General features: G+C 43.5%; 2 protein-coding genes and 1 long non-coding RNA gene across 3 annotated transcripts; all 3 read left to right on the top strand.

The window, feature by feature from the left end:
• Positions 1-404: 404 nt before the first annotated feature.
• LOC121847322 lies at positions 405-1,363 on the top strand. Its single transcript, XR_006084199.1, has 3 exons — positions 405-426; positions 984-1,112; positions 1,195-1,363. It is a non-coding gene; the product is annotated as an uncharacterized LOC121847322 (long non-coding RNA).
• Positions 1,364-2,799: 1,436 nt separating this feature from the next.
• On the top strand, positions 2,800-4,672 carry LOC112258685 (P2Y purinoceptor 11-like). The gene has a single exon (XM_024433213.2). The coding sequence runs from the start codon at positions 2,879-2,881 to the stop codon at positions 3,818-3,820; it is 942 nt and encodes a 313-aa protein (XP_024288981.2). The 5' UTR covers positions 2,800-2,878; the 3' UTR covers positions 3,821-4,672.
• Positions 4,673-12,214: 7,542 nt separating this feature from the next.
• Positions 12,215-20,019, top strand: LOC112259191 (eukaryotic translation initiation factor 3 subunit G). The gene is made up of 10 exons (XM_024433936.2): positions 12,215-12,326; positions 12,413-12,459; positions 12,784-12,872; positions 13,006-13,065; positions 18,485-18,589; positions 18,768-18,960; positions 19,083-19,202; positions 19,425-19,561; positions 19,708-19,814; positions 19,946-20,019. Exons 1-10 carry the CDS (start codon positions 12,304-12,306, stop codon positions 19,959-19,961), a joined length of 897 nt encoding a protein of 298 aa, XP_024289704.2. The 5' UTR covers positions 12,215-12,303; the 3' UTR covers positions 19,962-20,019.
• The last annotated feature ends 173 nt before the right edge of the window (positions 20,020-20,192 follow it).

Here is a 20,192-nt window from a genome sequence, read left to right as displayed (position 1 = left end):
TATACTCGGCCTTGTCTCAGGGTGGTAAGTTGGTGGTTGAAGATATTCCTCTAGTGGTGTGGGGGCTGTGCTTTGGCAAAGTGGGTGGGGTTATATCCTGCCTATTTGGCCCTGTCCGGGGGGTATCATCGGATGGGGCCACAGTGTCTCCTGACCCCTCCTGTCTCAGCCTCCAGTATTTATGCTGCAGTAGTTTATGTGTCGGGGGGGCTAGAGTCAGTTTGTTATATCTGGAGTACTTCTCCTGTCTTATCCGGTGTCATGTGTGAATTTAAGTATGCTCTCTCTAATTCTCTCTTTCTTTCTCTCTCTCGGAGGACCTGAGCCCTTGGACCATGCCTGAGGACTACCTGGCATGATGACTCCTTGCTGTCCCCAGTCCACCTGGCCGTGCTGCTGCTCCAGTTTCAAATGTTCTACCTGCGGGTATGGAATCCAAACCTGTTCACCGGACATGCTACCTGTCCCAGACCTATTATTTGACCATGCTGGTCATTTATGAACATTTGAACATCTTGGCCGTGTTCTGTTATAATCTCCATCCAGCACAGCCAGAAGAGGACTGGCCACCCCTCATAGCCTCCCTAGGTTTTGTCCTTTCTAGGGAGTTTTTCCTAGCCAACATGCTTCAACACCTGCATTGCTTGCTGTTTGGGGTTTTAGGCTGGGTTTCTGTACAGCACTTTGAGATATCAGCTGATGTACGAAGGGCTATGTAAATTGATTTGATTTTGATTTGTTCATGCATTATACAAATCGCTACAGGCGGAGTCCGGGGAACAGTCCGGCTAGTCGGTTACCTATCAACTAGACTCCGTACCAGCTACCATGGATGTACATGATGAAAATATATCTACGATTACCTGTGATATTTCAACAACAAAAATGTAAACGCTTACTGACACATCCACTGAGAATGGGTGTTTCTGTTGATTGGTCATGGTGAAATGCTGATACAGGCACTCTGAATGTCTTTTCTGAAGTCTCCAAGACTGAGGAAGAGCTTCAGGAGATCCTGATCCGAAAAGAGGCGCAGATGAAAGAAAAGCAGGAACGGAAGAAAAACAAGAGCAGGATGTTTCCCAAAAGAAAGCGTTACGGGAGGAGAACAAGTGAGCGTTATAGCACATTGTAACTGCTATTCATTCCACCTGAGTTGGAGTGGAACAGTGATGTTTGTTTCTGTAATGTCAGGAAAAGAAGCATGGCAGGCATCAAGAGGAAGCGCCAGGAGGAGGAAGAGCATGACCCTGAAGTGGAGGATCCCGGGAACCAGGATAACAGGCCCCCGGTTGTTGAATCTGACGACGAGGCAGAGTACTACAGACAGGTTGTTTTGTTGTACTATATTTTTGTGCTACTTTGGAAGACAAAATCACCTTCTATATGTATTTTTCTCCCTCCCATCTAGATATGTTCCCTGCAGCCAAGAGGAGGCAAAGACCTGAAAGGCCCTCAGGAGGACCCTTCAAGAAGAGGAAACCGTTCTCTGGCGAAGACCGGAAAAACAAATATGGTTCCAAGTCACCTCATCGGTCTGGTCCGAGAGGGAAACCCAGAGACCGAATGGGGGGTGACGTGGACAGGAAAGAGGGAAAGAGATTTGGGGATGGGGGCAAATCTTTTGGAAAGATGTCACCGGGGGGCAAGAGGTTTGGAGGAAGGAAATTTGGGGATGAGGCAAATGTTTGGAGGACAGAAGAATGTATTCCTTCATGAAAGGACCTTGGTATCGCCACTAGTCAGCTGGAGGACTGGATGAAAATGCAATGATGTAATTTTGTACCTTGTGAACATGTTTATAAAAATGTTATAAGCATTGGCAAATAAATAGCTGAATACAAAGTTCAGCTCAATTGTGTGTAGCTTTTTTTTCTTGGGGCTGACTCATGTAGCCTCTGCCACAAGCTTTCACCTCAGTGTGAAACTGTAGCCGAGGCTGATGTGCATGAGACTTGAGTTGTCACCTTTTCATTTGGTACTGTGCTACAAATAGAACAAGGGGCAGACAGTGTTGGTCACACTTCTTGAAAATGCCTACAAAGGTGTTGATTTGGGGGGGCGGAAGGTCAGAAAGGGAAGTGACTGCTTTAAATCTTTGTACATGTAACTAACCTATCATGGGATGTTCTACTGGTCTCTGTGTGAACGTCTACCCCAGGAAATGTAGCCTTATCTGTCTGTCAATGAGTAAGTACTAATCTGTCTTTATTCTGAGGTCATTGCCATTATACATTTAAATATCTGTAAATTGTAAGGACAGAAACGGAGTAAATGTGAACCGTTTATAATTGACCACCTGTTTTTGAATACTGGTGCATACTTCTGGTGTTTGTGTCTGTTGAATAGCCTGTAACATCAGAAACGGTCTTGTGGCTTTTCTTAGAGAGAAACTATATGGAACTTGTTTTAGGTTCCATGGGGTGTTTTGGACAGACATTCTGTTGGTTTAAGATTTACACAACCTTGGTCCATGGTATTTTAGATTATTATTTGCTATCCATTGCACAACATTAGTATGGAGAACTGCAGTGTGTTTTTATTTATTTTTGACCACAGATGTATATTTCTGATAAGACAACAGCTCTGAAGGTATCTTAAAACACTACTAATACTAGCAATTTCTTACATGTATTGCGACAGAATGATACTGATTGACGTTATGAACTGTTATGACTGATGTATTGGCTGGCACAGTGCAAAGTTCCCCTTAGGAGATCAGGATGAACTGCATAAAATAATGGTTCTCCACTTCAGAATATAATGAATATATTTATCCTTTTTCTTCCACAGAGATGAACAAATACCACTATTGGGAGACAATTTGCACAGCCTTTTCCCCTCTTTTCTAATCTCCCACAGAAATCAATACACAAACATGATGGATTACAACTCTTCTTGTCATGGTGACAAGTTCCAAGTGCAGTTATTGCCTTCAATGTACGGTGTTGAGTTCTGCGTGGCGTTGGTTGGTAACCTGTTTGCCCTGAGACTCTTGGCGACCAGGGAGAGGAACAACTGGCACACTGGTGTGGTGCTGTCCTGTAACCTGGCCATCAGTGACCTGCTCTATGTCCTCACCCTGCCCCTGCTCATAGTCTACTACATGCAGGACAAGAACTGGCTGTTTGGGGTGGCGGTCTGTAAGATAGAACGCTTCCTCTTCACCTGCAACCTGTATGTCAGTATCTACTTCATCATGTGTATCAGTGTGAACCGCTATGTGGCCATTGTGTACCCCTTCTTCAGCCGGAACCATGTGAACCCAGCCAAAGCCAAGGCTGCCAGTGTCGTCATCTGGATCTTTGTGACAGCCATCTCCTCTCCTGTGCTGAAGTTTGCCTCCACATGTCCAGAGGGAACCAACAAAACCCGTTGTGTATCCTACTCCTATTGCACCAACAGTGATGCAGTTGCATACACTCACTTGTTTTACAAAGTATTTCTGTCTGTGGCTGGGTGTTTTATTCCCTTCCTGGTCACATTTGCATCATATTGCGCAGTGTTGAGGGCGGTGTGGAGGAATGTGAATATCACCTCCCTGGAGAAACGGAAGGTGGCCCTGATGGTGTTTGCAGTGGTTGTGATGTATGCCATTTCCTTTGTGCCTTATCACCTCCTCCAGAGCTACTATTTCTACCAGAAGGTTGACGAACTTGGCTCTGTCTGCGACTGGGTGTACAAGGCCTACCAGGTGTCCAAGGGACTGGCTACACTGAACATGTGCATCCATCCACTGCTCTACATGGCTGTGTTTGATAACATCCGAGTCGCCTGCTGTGGAAGAAGCTCAGCAGATATGGCAATGAATAATACATGAACAAAATGATGCTCTCGCTGCTCTTTGGATGCTTGCACTAATGGTGTTTCTGATAAGCAAGTGTTACACACAGTTGATGACTTATCTGTAAATAACTGTAGCTATATGCACTTCCTTCCAATGTTCTGATGTAAGATGTTTTTGATGGTCATGTTTCTTTTCATGATGTCTAAACTATGCCCTCTTCTATATTCATTATTACAGTATCAGATAATAGCAATTGAACATATTCAAAATAACTATTTGAAATGTAGCTACATTACAACATAATAACTTACAGTTTTCACATGAAGAGAAATATATTAACACCAAAAGCACTGGATAAAAAGTTATTATAACAACCACTTTTGCCCTAGGAGACAGTGGATGGAAACGCGTGCTAGTTTGAAATTGAAAAGAGTCGCTGTAGCTGTTGATAAAGAACATCAAGATGATGCAGCTGCTTTAGAAGTGGGATGCACTGTTGAGCGTTACATCCCGAGGGGTTCGTGCTGATTGTATGGAGATTGTGACAGCCTTAAATGGCATCTCCTGAGAGGGCAAGAACAAGATGAATGTGAGAAGTGCAGTATTATCATAAGGTGATGTATACTTGGAGGAAGGGGGAATGGAGGGAGAACGTGAGGCAGATGAGGTCTAAAAGAGAGGGAGAAATCGGGTGAGCTTAAGTCGGTTAAAAATGGCGGGGAAAAGGGAGATGGTTTGTTAAAGAGGAATGGTAGAAAGCTGTTGTACGCAGGATTGAAGACAGGAGGGGAAAGGGAAGTGAAACAGGGCGAAGTATCGGAGGCGCAATGGCGACCTGTCATTCGGGCAGGAAGCTCCACCTGTTTAGTAAAATACTTTTTTTTTTTAAATAATATATATATATATATCTAGATAAGTTGGGTGAATTTAGGCCCATTCCTCCTGACATAGCTGGTGTAACTGAGTCAGGTTTGTAAGGCCTCCTTGCTCACACACGCTTTTTCAGTTCTGCCCACACATTTTCAATATGATTGAGGTCAGGGCTTTGTGATGGCCACTCCAATACCTTGACTTTGTTGTCCTTAAGCCATTTTGCCACAACTTTGGAAGAATGCTTGGGGTCATTGTCCATTTGGAAGACCCATTTGCAACCAAGCTTTAACTTCCTGACTGATGTCTTGAGATGTTGCTTCACTATATCCACATAATGTTCTTCCCTCATGATGCCATCTATTTTGTGAAGAGCACCAGTCCCTCCTGCAGCAAAGCACCCCCACAACAAGATACTGCCACCCCCGTGCTTCACGGTTGGTGTGGTGCTCTTCGGCTTGCAAGCCTCCCCCTTTTTCCTCCAAACATAACGATGGTCATGATGGCCAAACAGTTCTATTCTTGTTTCATCAGACCAGAGGACATTTCTCCAAAAAGTATGATTTTTGTCACCATGTGCAGTTGCAAACTGTAGTCTGGCTTTTTATGGCGGTTTTGGAGCAGTGGCTTCTTCCTTGCTGAGCGGCCTTTCAGGTTATGTCGATATAGGACTTGTTTTACTGTGGATATAGATACTGTTGTACCTGTTTCCTCCCATATCTTTACAAGGTCCTTTGCTGTTGTTCTGGGATTGATTTGCACTTTTCGCACCAAAGTACGTTCATCTCTAGGAGACAGAAAGCATCTCCTCTTGAGCGGTGTGACGGCTGCGTGGTCCCATGTTGTTTATACTTGCGTACTATTGTTTGTACAGATGAACATGGTACCTTTAAGCTTTTGGAAATTGCTCCCAAGGATGAACCAGAATTTTTTTTCTGAGGTCTTGGCTGATTTCTTTTGATTTTCTCATGATGTTAAGCAAAGAGACACTGAGTTTGAAGGTAGGCCTTGAAATACATCCACAGATACACCTCCAATTGACTCAAATTATGTCAATTGAACTTTCAGAAGCTTCTAAAGCCATGACATATTTTTCTGGAATTTTCCAAGCTGTTTAAAGGCACTGTTAATTTAGTGTATGTAAACTTCCCCCTGGAATTGTGATACAGTGAATTATAAGTGAAATAATCTGTCTGTAAACAATTGTTGGATAAATTACTTGTGCCATGCACAAAGTAGATATCCTAACCGACTTGCCAAAACTATAGTTTGTTAACAAGAAATTTGTGGAGTGGTTGAAAATGTAGTTTTAATGACTCCAACCTAATGTCATGACTGTCCTGACCAGGTCAGGTTACAGGAGACCACAACCCTACAGATTATCTCTCAACCCCAACAGAGGAGGAGAGATTTAGGGGTCTGAAGATGTGGGGGGTTTTATGACCCCTCACGTATCTGTTAAATCTCAGGCCACAGACAAATTATTTTGTCCTGTTACTATGGAGAACCAGCCTCAGAACATTAAACATGAAATAAAGGAACTTTGGAACAATGGTTTCTGTCAGCCACAATGGTGGTCATGACGATAGATGGAATATGAAAATGTATGTCATTTTTGTTTTGTTATAAAAGGTTAATAGATGACGTTATTACGAAAACATTGTAATGTGAAGAGTTTTCCTAGTAGATGTTTGATGTTTATACATTGTACGTAGTATGGAAAATATCCACATCAAAGAGAATGTTGTGGGGAAGATAAAATGTTAAGTTAGTTGTCTAAAATTGGATTTGAATAACATCTAGACCTTGCCTGATTAACTTGGTACGCCCAGAGAATTGCCCTAAAGGCGGTTACGCCCACTTCTGTATAGAATTTACAGACAAGACTTCGTGACCCCAACTGCAGCAAGGTCTAAAAAGTCAACGAACCCAGAACGCAACGCAAGTTTGAAGACAAAGAAATCCTTTTCTACCCAAGCTACGGATGAGTAGCTGTGTCTAAGCAGGTGAATTCAAGTCGACCCATCTAGCCTCCATCTCCCATCGAATCGTGGTATCTCAAGGGTTTCATTCCTATGCTGTGAGCTCTGAGCTACAGAGCTGTCTGTCCTCAGAAGACCCCTTCCAGAGCAAAGGGTGAGGGAACAAACTCCTCAGCCAAAAAGGACACTGACAGCGGGAGGACTCTCAGGGAGGTGCGCTGGAGTAGTGCATCATCGAACAGCTGAAGGCCTACGCAGAGAATCCTCGGAGATCATCCCCACGTAATTACATCATTATATTCTGACCCATAAGAGCGGCAGTTTGGGGCAAGGCTAGGGTTAGAATAGCATAGCTGACAAATTCACCCAAATGTATATTTCTCTTGTGTACTTTCTTTTTTCTCTCTCTTTTGAAATCCTCGTTGTGGGTAACACACGCCATAGTGTGTTGGCCTTTTATACTACGTTCTAATCAATAGCCTATAATGTGTTTTGTCTATGTGTATCTTTTATCATCATTTTGGCAAATAAATATTCAACTAAGATTGGTGTGGTACGAATTAATTGGTGAGACCCGGGTCCGTGCAGATTCCCGGGCTATACGACGTTCAGAACGAGATTGGTAGAGGCAACTGGTTATTAGCGGCTGTTGTAAAATCGATATTCTGATATTATTTGAGTTAATTTGGGAAATAGAAACTCAATAGAAACTAGTTTTCCCATGGTCATTCGATGAACAACAGTCGTCACATTAACTAATACAACGTCACGACACTAAGTATATGTAAACTTCTGACTTCCACTGTACAGTCGTGGCCAAAAGTTTTGAGAATGACACAAATATTAATTTCCACAAAGTTTGCTGCTTCAGTGTCTTTAGATATTTTTGTCAGATGTTACTATGGAATACTGAAGTATAATTACAAGCATTTCATAAGTGTCAAAGGCTTTTATTTACAATTACATGAAGTTGATGCAAAGAGTACATTTTTGCAGTGTTGACCCTTCATTTTCAAGACCCCTGCAATCCGCCCTGGCATGCTGTCAATGAACTTCTGGGCCACATCCTGACTGATGGCAGCCCATTCTTGCATAATTAATGCTTGGAGGTTGTCAGAATTTGTGGGTTTTTGTTTGTCCACCCGCCTCTTGAGGATTGACCACAAATTCTCAATGGGATTAAGCTCTGGGGGGTTACCTGGCCATGGGCCCAAAATATTGATGTTTTGTTCCCTGAGCCACTGAGTTATCACTTTTGCCTTTGTGCAAGGTGCTCCATCATGCTGGAAAATACATTGTGGGGCGGCAGGGTAGTGGTTAGAGCGTTGGACTAGTAACCGTAAGGTTGCAAGTTCAAATCCTCCAAGCTGACAAAGTACAAATCTGTCATTCTGCCCCTGAACAGGCACTTAACCCACTGTTCCTAGGCTGTCATTGAAAATAAGAATTTGTTCTTAACTGACTTGCATAGTAAAATAAAATTGTTTGTCACCAAACTTTTCCTGGATGGTTGGGAGAGGTTGCTCTCGGAGGATGTGTTGGTACCATTCTTTATTCATGGCGGCTGTGTTCTTAGGCAAAATTGTGAGTGAGCCCACACCCTTGGCTGTAGAAGCAACCCCTCACATGAATGGTCTCAGGATGCTTTACTGTTGGCATGACACAGGACTGATGGTAGTGCTCACCTTGTCTTCTCCGGACAAGCTTTTTTCCGGATGCCCCAAACAATCGGAAAGAGGATTTCTGCAGAATATCAGACTTTTGCAGAATATCAGTCTGTCCCACGTTTTTCCTGGAGAGAAGTGGCTTCTTTGCTGCCCATCTTGACACCAGGCCATCCTCCAAAAGTATTCGCCTCACTGTGCATGCAGATGCACTCACACCTGCCTGCTGCCATTCCTGAGCAAGCTCTGTACTGGTAGTGCCCCGATCCTGCAGCTGAATCAATTTTAGAAGACGGTCCTAGCGCTTGCTGGACTTTCTTGGGCACCCTGAAGCCTTCTTCACAACAATTGAACCCCTCTCCTTGAAGTTCTTGATAATATGATAAATGGTTGATTTAGGTGCAATCTTACTGGCAGCAATATCCTTGCCTGTGAAGCCCTATTTGTGCAAAGCAATGATGATGGCACGTGTTTCCTTGCAGGTAACCATGGTTGACAGAGAAAGAACAATGATTCCAAACACCACCCTACCTTTGAAGCTTCCAGTCTGTTATTCGAACTCAATCAGCATGACAGAGTGATCTCCAGCCTTGTCCTCATCAACACTCACACCTGTGTTGATGAGCGAATCACTGACATGATGTCAGCTGGTCCTTTTGTGGCAGGGCTGAAATGCAGTGGAATTTTTTGGGGGGGATTCAGTTCATTTGCATGGCAAAGAGGGACTTTGCAATTAATTGCAATTCATCTGATCACTCTTCATAACATTCTGGAGTATATGCAAATTGCCATCATACAAACTGAGGCAGCAGACTTTGTGAAAATGTATATTTGTGTCATTCTCAAAACCTTTGGCCACGACTGTATATATATCAGACCCTATACCATGGGTGTGACAAAACATTTATTTTTACTGCTCTAATTACCACGGCTAAGGGCTGTGTCCTAGCACTCTGCGTTGCATGGTGCAATAGAACAGCCCTTAGCCATGGTATATTGGCCATATACCACACCACCCTTGGGCCTTATTTTCTTAAGTAAATCCGATTTGTGCATGTGCATAACTACAGATAAATTCAGACAGGAGAGTTTGAGGGATCAAAGTTGGACAGATGATCTCAATATGTTCAAGAAACACTTGGACGAACTTCAAAAAAATAATGTTAGGCTTTTTTCTGGCAATTGTGCCTTCTTTATGTGCCAGATGTTGTCTACAAACAATTATAAATGGCCTATTTGCAAGATTGACTTGTCATTTCAATAGGCATAGGCTGTTGACTAAAATCTGGGTTTATAATTGCAATTCAACGTTGCCATGGTTTGCTGAGCTAGATGCACGTAGCCTATAGCCACTGAAAGGCCAACATCTAATTTCAGGGAAAAGTCCACATTGAAACTGACATTAATTAAATGTGGAGAATGATACATACGCGATATGGCTGTGATACATACGCGATATGGCTGTGACCATGATCACAATTGATAACTTCCAATTTAATTAACTATACATGGTCATTAAGAGTTGCATAATAAAAAAAGGCTACAACAAAAAACGGAGTTCTATTTATTAAATCCGTTTGCCAGCTCCAGGTAGGTTAAACAAGTTGCACAAATTGATTTGCACTGACTCCAGTGATATCGTAAATTCAACATATTTATTGTACTGTGTCAAATGGTATGTCACAGTAGCCTAGAATGGTGTAACGGATGTGAAATGGCTAGCTAGTTAGCGGTGTTCGCGCTAAATAGCGTTTCAATCGGTGACGTTACTTGCTCTGAGACCTTGAAGTAGTAGTTCCCCTTGCTCTGCAAGTGCTGCGGCTTTTGTGGAGCGATGGGTAACGATGCTTCGTGGGTGAATGTTGTTGATGTGTGCAGAGGGTCCCTGATTCGCGCCCGGGTATGGTCGAGGGGACGGTCTAAAGTTATACTGTTACAATGGCATAGAAATTAATAGCCTACTTGATGGCCAACATATGCAAATGTAGCCTATCATTCTCCACATTTAATGTCAGTTTCATAGTGGACTTTTTCTCCATAAACTCAATTTTAAATGTCCACTCTAGAGAGCTGCGCGAGTGGACATGTGAAACGGAATTTATGGAGGAAAAGTCCACTATGAAACAGACATTAAATGTGGAGTATGATAGGCCACATTTGCATATGTTGGCCATCAAGTAGGCTTTTCATTTATATGCCATTTTAGGCTACTCTAGAACTGAGCATGAGTAAAACCCTTCGCTTGATTCGGTTATCCATAAGAAAAGTCGACATTTGAATGCAGTTTACTTTAATCCACCTCTGGGCGAATTTATCTAAAGAGCTCTAGAGCACATAAAGTCATTTCCCGATGCTTTGTCGCCATTATATCAGTTCTAGTGCATTAATATGTTTTATGGAAACATATTAAATAGCCTACCTACAACTGGTAAAAAGTTGTCACGATGTGCATGCATGCTGCACTGTCTCCTTGACTCAGCACTATGGGATCAATATCATGCCAAATGTATTGTGAACATACAGCATGCATTTTGTATTCGTGTATCATGATCTGTACAAATAAGTACCAATCCACAATTGTAAATCACCAATCCACAAATTGTAAATCATTCTATATTGCATTAGAATTTTGACAGATATGGCAAACCTGCAACGCCATATTTGGAAGCGCTAAGGTCAGCTGACTTTTGGCAGGGATTTGACAACAAGAAAAATACAAAAAGTTCTCACATGTAGAAAGCGAATTGAAGTACCCCTAGAAAGCATGGTGGTTACAGTGTTATAATTTCTGCAGCCTTGTAAGGCAGTCATCATCAGTCCTCATGAGAGACAGTTTCATCATAGCGCTTGGTGGTTTTTGCGACTGCATTTGAAGAAAGTTTAAAAGTTCTTGAAATGTTCCGTATTGACCTTCATGTCTTAAAGTAATGACGGACTGTTGTTTCTCTTTGCTTATTTGAGCTGTTCTTGCCATAATATGGACTTAGTCTTTTACCAAATAGGGCTATCTTCTATATACCACCCCTATCTTGCGGTCAATTTGCAATCTACAAATGATTTGTAATTATGATATGGCCCCCCCGACCTACCACTCAAGAAAAAATTGGCCCCCGGCTGAATCTAGTTGAGGATCCCTGTTTACGGGCATATGTAGGAGTGTGTAGGAGGGAGATTCCTTGGTGTAAGACATGTGCAGAATGGGGCATTAGGCAAAGGAATTTGTAGCATTGGGGAAAGTAGTGGTATGTGTTAATTGTAGGGGTGCCCATGGGGCTGGGGATCAGAAATGTCCAGTGCAAGAGAGGCAGGTTGAGGTTTCCAGGGTTAGAGCAGTTGTTATATGCTGAGGCAGGGAAGGAATTAGAGGAAGATGGGTCAAGGGGGAGGGATCCTGAGAGGAGTGGTGTAAGTTGTAGATCTGTACCAGTACAGAGGGATAGGCCAAGTGATATATGTTTCAGTAAGATTGGATTTTTAGCAATTATAGCAATGGTTATCAACTGAACTGCAGGGATGTAATGTACATCGCAGAAAATCGAGGTTGTGGTGGCAGCTGCAGGAAGGTTTTTTGTTGTTGTGCGAGACTTGATGTCAGAAGAGTTACAGTGTGTTAAGTATTTTCAGGCTGTTGGCCTGAGGTAGGAATAAATATATTTAAAAAGTGGAGCAGGGGGGTGGTTTATTTTTATATTGTTTATTATTATTATATATTTTTTTGTGTTTAGATGGTAGGGTATTTGTTGATTAAAAACAAATTCAAGCAAAGTATAAGGTAGTTATACTCCAGTCTAGTAACGTTAGGTTGCGGTAATTCAACATTAATTGGTTGCCAACCGCCGATAAACCTCATCGAATAAGATTTTGTGCCTAATCGTTTAAGTTGCATTAAGTAGCCTCCATACCCGTTGGTGGCACTCTAGCTATCCTATTTGGTAAGCTTTTTAGTTTGTGTCGTTCGTGTATTTTTCCTTGTTCTCTGGCCGCTGCGCGCACAGACAGAATGCCGTCGATTGAATACGACGAGTGAGTTCTTCAATATAAATATAATGATTCTCGTATATATCATGTCTTTGAATTCTCAAACACTGTGTGTTAATCCTTCTTTCTAGTTCCAAGCCTAGTTGGGCCGATCAGGTTGAAGAGGAGGGAGACGAAGGTAAGAAGCTGGCTAGCATTAACTTGCTAGCTAAACCAGGCGATTTCCACGTGTATTTTTTCTTCATTATAGTCGTTAGTTTCTCTGTCACACATCGTAGTCAGTACGACAATTTTGGGGATTTGTCAGGGAGAAGGCTACCCCCCCGCCCCCCCCCTAACGTTAGTTGGCTAGCTAGTAACGAACGTTAGTCTGTCAGGGAAGCAAAGTCTACTCGTCATATGGTGGGTAGTTGGTGGTAGGCAGACAATCCACTAACAGACAGTATCGATATTATTGTTAACTATCAGGACCTCATTTGTGTGTTGTCATCCCCACCACCAGGTACCCTACCCCCTCTAAAAGAAACCGTCAAAGGAAATGTCAAAACCATCACGGAATACAAGATCGACGAGGATGGAAAGAAGTTCAAGGTACTTTTTTGTTTTAATGCTCATCAAAATAGGAGAGTGAGTTTCTTGATTCCTTCCCACATAGTCTACTGCCCCTGATGTCTGAATCAGATGTAACTAACCAAGAAATGAACATTTGTCATTTATGTTATAGATTATTCGCACCTTCAAGATTGAGACTAGGAAGGCCTCCAAAGCTGTTGCCAGGAGAAAGGTCAGTATTTTATTTGGGAATTTAGCACAATCTTAACATTTGTTGCACAACACCTCAGTATTGAGTTTGATAGGATTGTACATTAACCCTTTACACTTGTACCTGTATATGGATTGGAAATGGCAGATTTGGAGGCAGTGGCTGTACAATAACATGCAATGCACGACATCAGAGCTCAGGGTCTCCTCCTCAGCTTTGTATGGGTTTTGACTAACAGCTGTTCTGAACTTGAGCACTGCGTGTGACAAGAAGTTTCTCCCATCCATCCCGCTAATTGGGTCACTTTAGAATGGTTTTGTCTGAGTGAGGGAAATGCTGTAAATTACGAGGCTCTATGTGTTTTATGACAGATGAGATGTTACGGATTATAGTAAATACCACTGATGTCATACAAGCAAGCCAAACACACGTTAGTCCAAATGGGCACTTCACATTTCCATATCCTAAGACTCATTTAATATACACTGTCAACATCTATGATCACAATGTTTGATATACAGTTACAAGATGACAGGGCATTATACCCCCCCCCCATACTGAACAGAAATCTAATTGTATTTGTCACATGTGCCAAATACAACAGGTGCTTACTTACAAGCAATTAACCAACAATGCAGTTATAAGAAGAAAAAAAATATATAACAAATAATCAAGGAGCAACAATAAAATAACAGTAGTGGGGCTATATAGAGGAGGTTCCGGTACAGATTCGATGTACAGGGCCACCGGTTAGTTGAGGTAATATGTACATGTAGGTAGAGGTAAAGTGACTATGCATGGATAATAAACAGAGTTACTTCCGGCGCCGACAGAGATGGCCGCCTCGCTTCGCGTTCCTAGGAAACTATGCAGTTTTTTGTTTTTTTACGTGTTATTTCTTACACTAGTACCCCAGGTCATCTTAGGTTTCTTTACATACACCCGAGAAGAACTACTGAATATAAGATCAGCGTCAACTCACCATCAGTACGACCAAGAATATGTTTTTCGCGATGCGGATCCTGAGTTCTGCCTTACAACCAGTGTAACCGAGTGGATCACATGCAGCGACCAAAAAAAAAAAACGACTCAGAAAAAGAGGGAAACGAAGCGGTCTTCTGGTCAGACTCCGGAGACGGGCACATCGTGCACCACTCCCCAGCATTCTTCTTGCCAATGTCCAGTCTCTTGACAACAAGGTTGATGAAATCCGAGCAAGGGTAGCATTCCAGAGGGACATCAGAGACTGTAACGTTCTCTGCTTCACGGAAACATGGCTAACTGGAGAGACGCAATCCGAAGCGGTGCAGCCAGCGGGTTTCTCCACGCATCGCGCGGACAGAAACAAACATCTCTCTGGTAAGAAGACGGGCGGGGGCGTATGCCTTATGGCCAACGTGACATGGTGTGATGAAGGAAACATACAGGAACTCAAATCCTTCTGTTCACCTGATTTAGAATTCCTCACAATCAAATGTAGACCGCATTATCTACCAAGAGAATTCTCTTCGATTATAATCACAGCCGTATATATCCCCCCAAGCAGACACATCGATGGCTCTGAACGAACTTTATTTAACTCTCTGCAAACTGGAAACGATTTATCCGGAGGCTGCATTCATTGTAGCTGGGGATTTTAACAAGGCTAATCTGAAAACAAGACTCCCTAAATTTTATCAGCATATTGATTGCGCAACCAGGGGTGGAAAGACCCTGGATCATTGTTACTCTAACTTCCGCGACGCATATAAGGCCCTGCCCCGCCCCCTTTCGGAAAAGCTGACCACGACTCCATTTTGTTGATCCCTGCCTACAGACAGAAACTAAAACAAGAAGCTCCCACGCTGAGGTCTGTCCAACGCTGGTCCGACCAAGCTGACTCCACACTCCAAGACTGCTTCCATCACGTGGACTGGGAGATGTTTCGTATTGCGTCAGACAACAACATTGACGAATACGCTGATACGGTGTGCGAGTTCATTAGAACGTGCGTTGAAGATGTCGTTCCCATAGCAACGATTAAAACATTCCCTAACCAGAAACCGTGGATTGATGGCAGCATTCGTGTGAAACTGAAGGCACGAACCACTGCTTTTAATCAGGGCAAGGTGTCTGGTAACATGACTGAATACAAACAGTGCAGCTATTCCCTCCGCAAGGCTATCAAACAAGCTAAGCGCCAGTACAGAGACAAAGTAGAATCTCAATTCAACGGCTCAGACACGAGGTATGTGGCAGGGTCTACAGTCAATCACGGACTACAGGAAGAAACCCAGCCCAGTCACGGACCAGGATGTCTTGCTCCCAGGCAGACTAAATAACTTTTTGCCCGCTTTGAGGACAATACAGTGCCACTGACACGGCCTGCAACGGAATCATGCGGTCTCTCCTTCACTGCAGCCGAAGTGAGTAAGACATTTAAACGTGTTAACCCTCGCAAGGCTGCAGGCCCAGACGGCATCCCCAGCCGCGCCCTCAGAGCATGCGCAGACCAGCTGGCCGGTGTGTTTACGGACATATTCAACCAATCCCTATACCAGTCTGCTGTTCCCACATGCTTCAAGAGGGCCACCATTGTTCCTGTTCCCAAGAAAGCTAAGGTAACTGAGCTAAACGACTACCGCCCGTAGCACTCACATCCGTCATCATGAAGTGCTTTGAGAGACTAGTCAAGGACCATATCACCTCCACCCTACCTGACACCCTTGACCCACTCCAATTTGCTTACCGCCCAAATAGGTCCACAGACGATGCAATCTCAACCACACTGCACACTGCCCTAACCCATCTGGACAAGAGGAATACCTATGTGAGAATGCTGTTCATCGACTACAGCTCGGCATTCAACACCATAGTACCCTCCAAGCTCGTCATCAAGCTCGAGACCCTGGGTCTCGACCCGCCCTGTGCAACTGGGTACTGGACTTCCTGACGGGCCGCCCCCAGGTGGTGAGGGTAGGCAACAACATCTCCTCCCCGCTGATCCTCAACACTGGGGCCCCACAAGGGTGCGTTCTGAGCCCCCTCCTGTACTCCCTGTTCACCCACGACTGCGTGGCCATGCACGCCTCCAACTCAATCATCTAGTTTGCGGACGACACAACAGTGGTAGGCTTGATTACCAACAACGACGAGACGGCCTACAGGGAGGAGGTGAGGGCCCTCGGAGTGTGGTGTCAGGAAAATAACCTCACACTCAACGTCAACAAAACTAAGGAGATGATTGTGGACTTCAGGAAACAGCAGAGGGAACACCCCCCATCCACATCGATGGAACAGTAGTGGAGAGGGTAGCAAGTTTTAAGTTCCTCGGCATACACATCACAGACAAACTGAATTGGTCCACTCACACAGACAGCATCGTGAGGAAGGCGCAGCAGCGCCTCTTCAACCTCAGGAGGCTGAAGAAATTCGGCTTGTCACCAAAAGCACTCACAAACTTCTACAGATGCACAATCGAGAGCATCCTGGCGGGCTGTATCACCGCCTGGTATGGCAACTGCACCGCCCTCAACCGTAAGGCTCTCCAGAGGGTAGTGAGGTCTGCACAACGCATCACCGGGGCAAACTACCTGCCCTCCAGGACACCTACACCACCCGATGCTACAGGAAGGCCATAAAGATCATCAAGGACATCAACCACCCGAGCCACTGCCTGTTCACCCCGCTGTCATCCAGAAGGCGAGGTCAGTACAGGTGCATCAAAGCTGGGACCGAGAGACTGAAAAACAGCTTCTATCTCAAGGCCATCAGACTGTTAAACAGCCACCACTAACATTGAGTGGCTACTGCCAACACACTGTCAATGACACTGACTCTACTCCAGCCACTTTAATCATGGGAATTGATGGGAAATGATGTAAATATATCACTAGCCACTTTAAACAATGCTACCTTATATAATGTTACTTACCCTACATTGTTCATCTCATATGCATACGTTGATACTGTACTCTATATCATCGACTGCATCCTTATGTAATACATGTATCACTAGCCACTTTAACTATGCCACTTGGTTTACATACTTATCTCATATGTATATACTGTACTCGATATCATCTACTGTATCTTGCCTATGCTGCTCTGTACCATCACTCATTCATATATCCTTATGTACATATTCTTTATCCCCTTACACTGTGTATGAGAGTAGTTTTTTTTGGAATTGTTAGTTAGATTACTTGCTCGTTATTACTGCATTGTCGGAACTAGAAGCACAAGCATTTCGCTACACTCGCATTAACATCTGCTAACCATGTGTATGTGACAAATAAAATTTGATTTGATTTGATTTGAGTAGCAGCAGTGTAAAAATGGGGGGTGGGGTAGGGATAATGAAAATAGTCCAGGTAGCCATTTGATTAACTGTTCAAGAGTCTTATGGCTTGGGGGTAGAAGCTGTTAAGAAGCATTTTTGACCTAGACTTGGCGCTCCGGTACCGCTTGCTGTGTGGTAGCAGGGAGAACAGTCTATGACTAGGGTGGCTGGAGTCTTGGACAATTTTTAGGGCCTTCCTCTGACACACCCATAGAATTGCCAAGGACTCCAACCACCCTAGTTATAGACTGTTCTCTCTGCTACCGCACGGCAAGTGGTACCAGAGCACCAAGTCTAGGTCAAAAAGGCTTCTTAACATCTTTACCTGAGTTTGGTTGTTGGGTATTGTGAAGATTTGCCGCTGAATACACATCTGAATGCACTCATGACACAAATTTCGATTGGCTTCTCTGAGTTGCCTTGTGAAAGCCTAACATTAAGATCATATTTTATAATTTAGCTAGTCTGACCCAGATTGTGATTTATAATGGACCGTTTTTGTATTGCATAAACACCAACAGCAATTGGGTTAAGGCAGGGATTCAGGGCGGTGTTCCAAACAAAGTAACTGCAAGTGTGCTTCCTCTAGTTCCTCAATGGCACAGATAGGAGAGCTCAAAAAAGCACCTTACAGTTGAAGAATCTTCAAGTCATAAAAGTGCATTAAAATTGCTTAGGAACTGTTCACACTTTGGAGAGGTGTGGCCACTTGAAAACACCAGTTAGACCTCACTCAAACCCTCGTCATATTCTGTTCTTTGTTGCACCTACCCAAAATGTTCCACACATATTCTTTGTTACTGAATCTATCCAGAATATTTTCAGATTTTATCAACAAATGTGTCAAAGTACAGTACATTTAAAATGCACATAAAATCAACAGTGTAATGTTTGGATTCAGTCATGTGTCAGGTGAACTGTTGTCATCACCTTCAGTCTGATCATTTCCCCATCATCTCCAGAGTGTTTTCTTTCAGTTGCTGCCATGGTCATGCATATCCTTATTCACATTTCAATTTAGTCCTATCCATATAGGCCAATTCCCATGTGTGTAAGGGGTTAATAAATGGAAGGTATTTTGATTTGACTTAACATTGTTTTTCTATCCCCTCCAATCAGAACTGGAAGAAGTTTGGCAACTCAGAGTATGACCCACCAGGTCCCAATGTTGCTGATACCACAGTCAGTGATGATGTCTTTATGGTGTTCATCTCTAGCAAAGAGGTAAAGAGCCAGTGAGAGAAGCTGATCTAGTATTGTTCTCTTTGAGCCATCAGAGATCTCCTCAGTCACAACAATCCAACAATATGTTTTTGTATGATGTAGTTATGATCCTTGTTCATTGTCACCTTTTTAGTTCCGGTATAAATCAGTGATGTAATAACATGTATCCTTCTCTCAGGACCTGAATGCCCAAGATGTGGAAGAGGACCCCATGAACAAGCTGAAGGGACAGAAGATAGTGTCCTGTCGAATCTGTAAAGGAGACCATTGGACCACCCGCTGCCCCTACAAGGACACTCTGGGTCCCATGCAGAAGGAGCTGGCCGAGCAGCTGGGCCTGTCCACTGGAGACCCGACGAAGACTGCAGGAGGTATTGTCATAATTGCCCAGAAGTTATATTGTGCTGTAAATGTACAGTCATGATTGTGGTTAATGATTTTGTTCAATTGACATCACTGATGGATTAAAAAAAAAAAAAAAACTTTGTTTCAGACGAGCCTGAGCCTGCCGCACCAGCTGCAGGGAGCAAAACAGGGAAGTATGTGCCCCCCAGCCTGAGGGACGGCAGCACACGTAGAGGAGAGTCCATGCAACCCAATCGCCGTGGTGCATGTACGTATGATTCAACTTTTCCACTGTTTTCTCGTTTGAGAAGTATCTTGATGTCTGGACAACACTCATGGTCCTGGTTCAGCACGTAGCAGTCTAAGCAGAGAGATGTAAAACATTTCTCTTGATTTCATTTGGGGAATTCCAACAAAGCCAGGCATTTTGGTAAGATGCCTAAACGGCTGGGAACACAAACCCAGACTAACAGTGTGTATCCTTTCACAGCTGATGACAACGCCACCATCCGTGTGACCAACCTGTCTGAGGACACCCGTGAGACGGATCTGCAGGAGCTCTTCAGGCCGTTCGGCTCAATTTCCAGGATCTACCTGGCCAAGGACAAAAACACAGGCCAGTCCAAGGTGAGAGCAGCAGAAGTTCAAATGGTTACTAGTTTAGAAGTAGTGTGCACCAGCAAGTTAATGGAGTAATTGAAAATTGTGGGAGCATTTACAGGTCTTTCAGAAGTTCAACTGGTTGGTTTATTCTGAAATTGTTTGTCCTTCAGGGCTTTGCCTTCATCAGTTTCCACCGCAGGGAGGATGCAGCCAGAGCCATCGCAGGAGTGTCAGGATTTGGATACGATCATCTTATCCTCAATGTGGAATGGGCCAAGTGAGTATTGTTTGACTTGTGATGAGCGATTCCATATGCATTGTAAGCTTTCAATGGCTGTTTAGACACTTCACTAAATTGCATTGGATTCACTTACTGATTTTATTCCACCATCTTTTCTTCCCTCCCAGACCATCAAACAACTGAGATGGCGATTTCATGTAGTAAAATGTGGCTCTGAATAAAAATGTATGTCTCTACAGAACCTTTTCATGGAATGACTCATGACTTTAATTTGTGGTTTGGGGGGGGGGGGTATTGGGACAACATTTGACCATTCTACATGGGAACCTGTTCACTAGAATTTGAGCGATTCAACATAAGCATCACCAGTTACTGTGTGCACTGATTTTTGCTGCCATTTTGAAAAATCAGACA

Source organism: Oncorhynchus tshawytscha, linkage group LG09 (genome assembly GCF_018296145.1).
Source record: "Oncorhynchus tshawytscha isolate Ot180627B linkage group LG09, Otsh_v2.0, whole genome shotgun sequence".
NCBI classification, from domain to species: domain Eukaryota; kingdom Metazoa; phylum Chordata; class Actinopteri; order Salmoniformes; family Salmonidae; genus Oncorhynchus; species Oncorhynchus tshawytscha.
The sequence above is the reverse complement of the archived record's forward strand: the minus strand, read 5'-3'. Positions and strand labels throughout refer to the sequence as shown.